At 39.2% G+C, this 2,862-nt stretch overlaps 1 protein-coding gene across 1 annotated transcript in view; it reads right to left on the bottom strand.

Annotated features, from left to right (window-relative positions):
• The window catches only part of NUP210L (nucleoporin 210 like), a 289,674-nt gene that overhangs the window by 148,518 nt on the left and 138,294 nt on the right, over positions 1-2,862 (bottom strand). The window contains exon 14 of the mRNA XM_007948554.2: positions 528-673. Within this exon, the coding sequence (XP_007946745.1) occupies positions 528-673 (146 nt within the window). The remainder of the gene's footprint in view (positions 1-527; positions 674-2,862) is intronic.

Here is a 2,862-nt window from a genome sequence, read left to right as displayed (position 1 = left end):
ATATATACAGTTCATTGTAGTTCTCAAAGAACTTTCACCTAAGAGGTAGACAAGCTAGGTATTATTCCCCTGAGTATACAGAGGAGATGCATTCTACTTATTGATGAGTTACCTGTTTTTAGGGGTCATTCCCCTAAAATGTAGCTTTCCCAAAATGTAGGTTATTTTCATATGACACACAGTTCATACAATAGTCGCCAAAATAAGGGCTGCTGTGCTGAAAATCCATAAATATAAAGGGTAAAAGACAACTGACCTCCCCCCATAGTACAGAAAATTATCTTTCAGACAACTGCAAAAGGTAGTATTCTGATGTTGTATGTCTTGATCGGGTGGTGGTGACAGAGATACATAAAAAATTTGAATCATTACCACTGTTGAGAAAGCTGTATCTCTAAAAACAAAAGAGTGGCAAACAGAGAATACAAACATCTTTGTGAACTTACCCAGATAGCTAGGAAGCCCCTGAGTGGATATGCTGGAGTCTATGAAAAGAAATGTCAGTTTCTTAACATGAAATAGCTCACCTTTAGGGGCTCATAAGCAGCAAATGTGGCACTGCTCTCCAAGTACTCTTCATAATCAGTCACACTCACTGTCACCAGGGTATAGCCTAGAGATTTGGCTGCTATATGTGTACTGGAACAGTGCATTGGTCCAGGTTTTTGAGTACCTGCAAATCAAAAAATAGGATTTCAATGGTAAAAAGCAGTCAGTTGTCAAATAAATCAGGCTACAGAAACAAGAATCTTAATACATTAAAAACACCATCTAGATCTCACATGTTGTTGTTGTTGTTATTTGCCGTCGAGTTGGCCCCGACTCATAGCGACCCCTCCTTGGGTTTCTGAGGCAGTATCACTACGAAAGTAGGATTGCCCAACCTTCCTTCCGAGGAGTGGCTGGTGGGTTTGAACCGCCAGCCTTCTGGTTAGCAGTGAAGTGCCTTAGCCACTCACTATGCTACCAGATCTCACATACTATCCACTAAACCAAACTTACTGCCATCGAATCAACTCAGCAGTCCTATAGGACAGAGTTGAACTGCCCCATGGGGTTCCCCAAGCTATAAATCTTTATTGAAGCAGACTGCCTCATCTTTTTTTCCATGGAGTGGCTGGTGGGTTTGAACTGCTGATATTTTGGTTAGCATCTGAATGCCTTGGCCATTGCGCCACCAGAGCTCTTTACACTAATCACTGGGTCCCAATTATTTTTATATCAAATTGATACAAGAATATGTTCCTCTAACTGTCTATCAAGGATGAATGGATAAACAAAATGTTTACAATTTAACATACATACAATGGAATTTTACTCAGCCATAAAGAGAAACAAAATTCTCATGAAACAAAATGTGTATAAACTGCTGTTTGGAAAAATGAATTTCCTCTGTAAACTGTCACCCAAATCACAATAAAAATAAGAGAGAGAGAGAAACGAAGTTTTCATACATGCCACAACATAGATGAACCTTGAAAACATTATGCTGAGTGAAATAAGTAGGTCACAAAAGCACAAATATTGTGTGATCCCACTTATATGAAATATCTAGTATAGGCAAATGCATAGAGACCAAAGTTCATTAGTGGTTACCAGAAATAGGAGGGAAAGGAAAAAGGAAGCCATTGCTTAGGCGGTGTGGTGGTTAAGTTTGTGTGTCAACTTGGCTGGGCTTGGTTGAGCAGCTGGGCAGCTGAATGTAGTTGTTTCCTCATGGTGAGATTGGTAATTAACTCTTGAGTAGCTGCTTTGGTTATGTGGTCTGCTTCCCATATACAAGAAACAGCTTGGGGAATTGTCTCTAGTTTATGGCACTCTTGAATCCTGCATGTAGCCATGTCATTGTTCAGCAGCCTGCCATAGTCTGCCGACCTTGGGACCCTTAATAGAATTGAATTAATGGCTTGCCATGTGGTTTGGTAACATCAGGACTGTGCCTTATTACTTGTCAATGTTGGGCTTGTCAGTCTCAGCAGCCAGCAGCTGAGTGAAGAAAAGCCTCCAGCTTCAGTGGGCTGAGAGCAGGAGGCAGAGCTGAAGCCTAAGGTCGAGGGGCTTTTACCTAGTCCCTAGAGTATGGCACTTTGAACTCAGACTTAAAGCCTCCAAACTGTAAGAGAATAAGCTCCTATTCATTAAAGCATTCCATTTGTGGTATACTCTTGTCAGAGCAACACTAGGTAACCAGAACAGGGGGCACCAAGTTTCTCTTAAGGGTGATGGAAAATCTGAAAACAGATCACGGTGATGGTTGCAAAGCATGGAGAACACAATTAATGTAGTGAATTGTACATGTGAAAAATGTTAAAATGGCAAAAGTTTTGTTATGTATTTTTACCACAATAAAAATAAAGTAAAAAAATCTGTTCTTTCTATTAACAGATAGATATATATCATGTAAGATAATTCTATGTATAGTGAAGATACAAATATAAAGCAAGATACTGACCTAAAAGCCTTTAGAGTTTATAAGGGGAGACTGACCATGTAACACAAATGATTTAAAATGTTAGTAGAAAGTGATAAGTATTATAGAAATTTATAAAACAGAAAAATTACTTCTGGCTGGAGAGATAAAGGAAGGTTTAGAGATGTAGGAGAAAATATCCCAAGTTGAAGAAACATGATGAACAAAGATATGGAGATATAATGAGGATATGAGGAAGATGCATGGGAAAATTTAACTAAAGTAGCTTGGTTTGGCTAAAGATATATATGAAACCAAAGTATGAAGTCAAGAAAAGTAGGATGGCAGGTTCCGGCAAGATGGCGGACTAGGCAGAAGGATTGCACAGACCCTCTTCAACAAAGAAAAGGGAAACCAATTAACACAGACACAGAAGATAATCTTGGACCCCT

This window comes from Orycteropus afer, unplaced genomic scaffold (genome assembly GCF_000298275.1).
Source record: "Orycteropus afer afer isolate SDZICR_OR568_19922 unplaced genomic scaffold, OryAfe1.0 scaffold00217, whole genome shotgun sequence".
In the NCBI taxonomy this organism is placed as follows: Eukaryota; Metazoa; Chordata; class Mammalia; order Tubulidentata; family Orycteropodidae; genus Orycteropus; species Orycteropus afer.
Note: the sequence above shows the minus strand (reverse complement) of the source record. Positions and strands in the feature narration are given on the sequence as shown.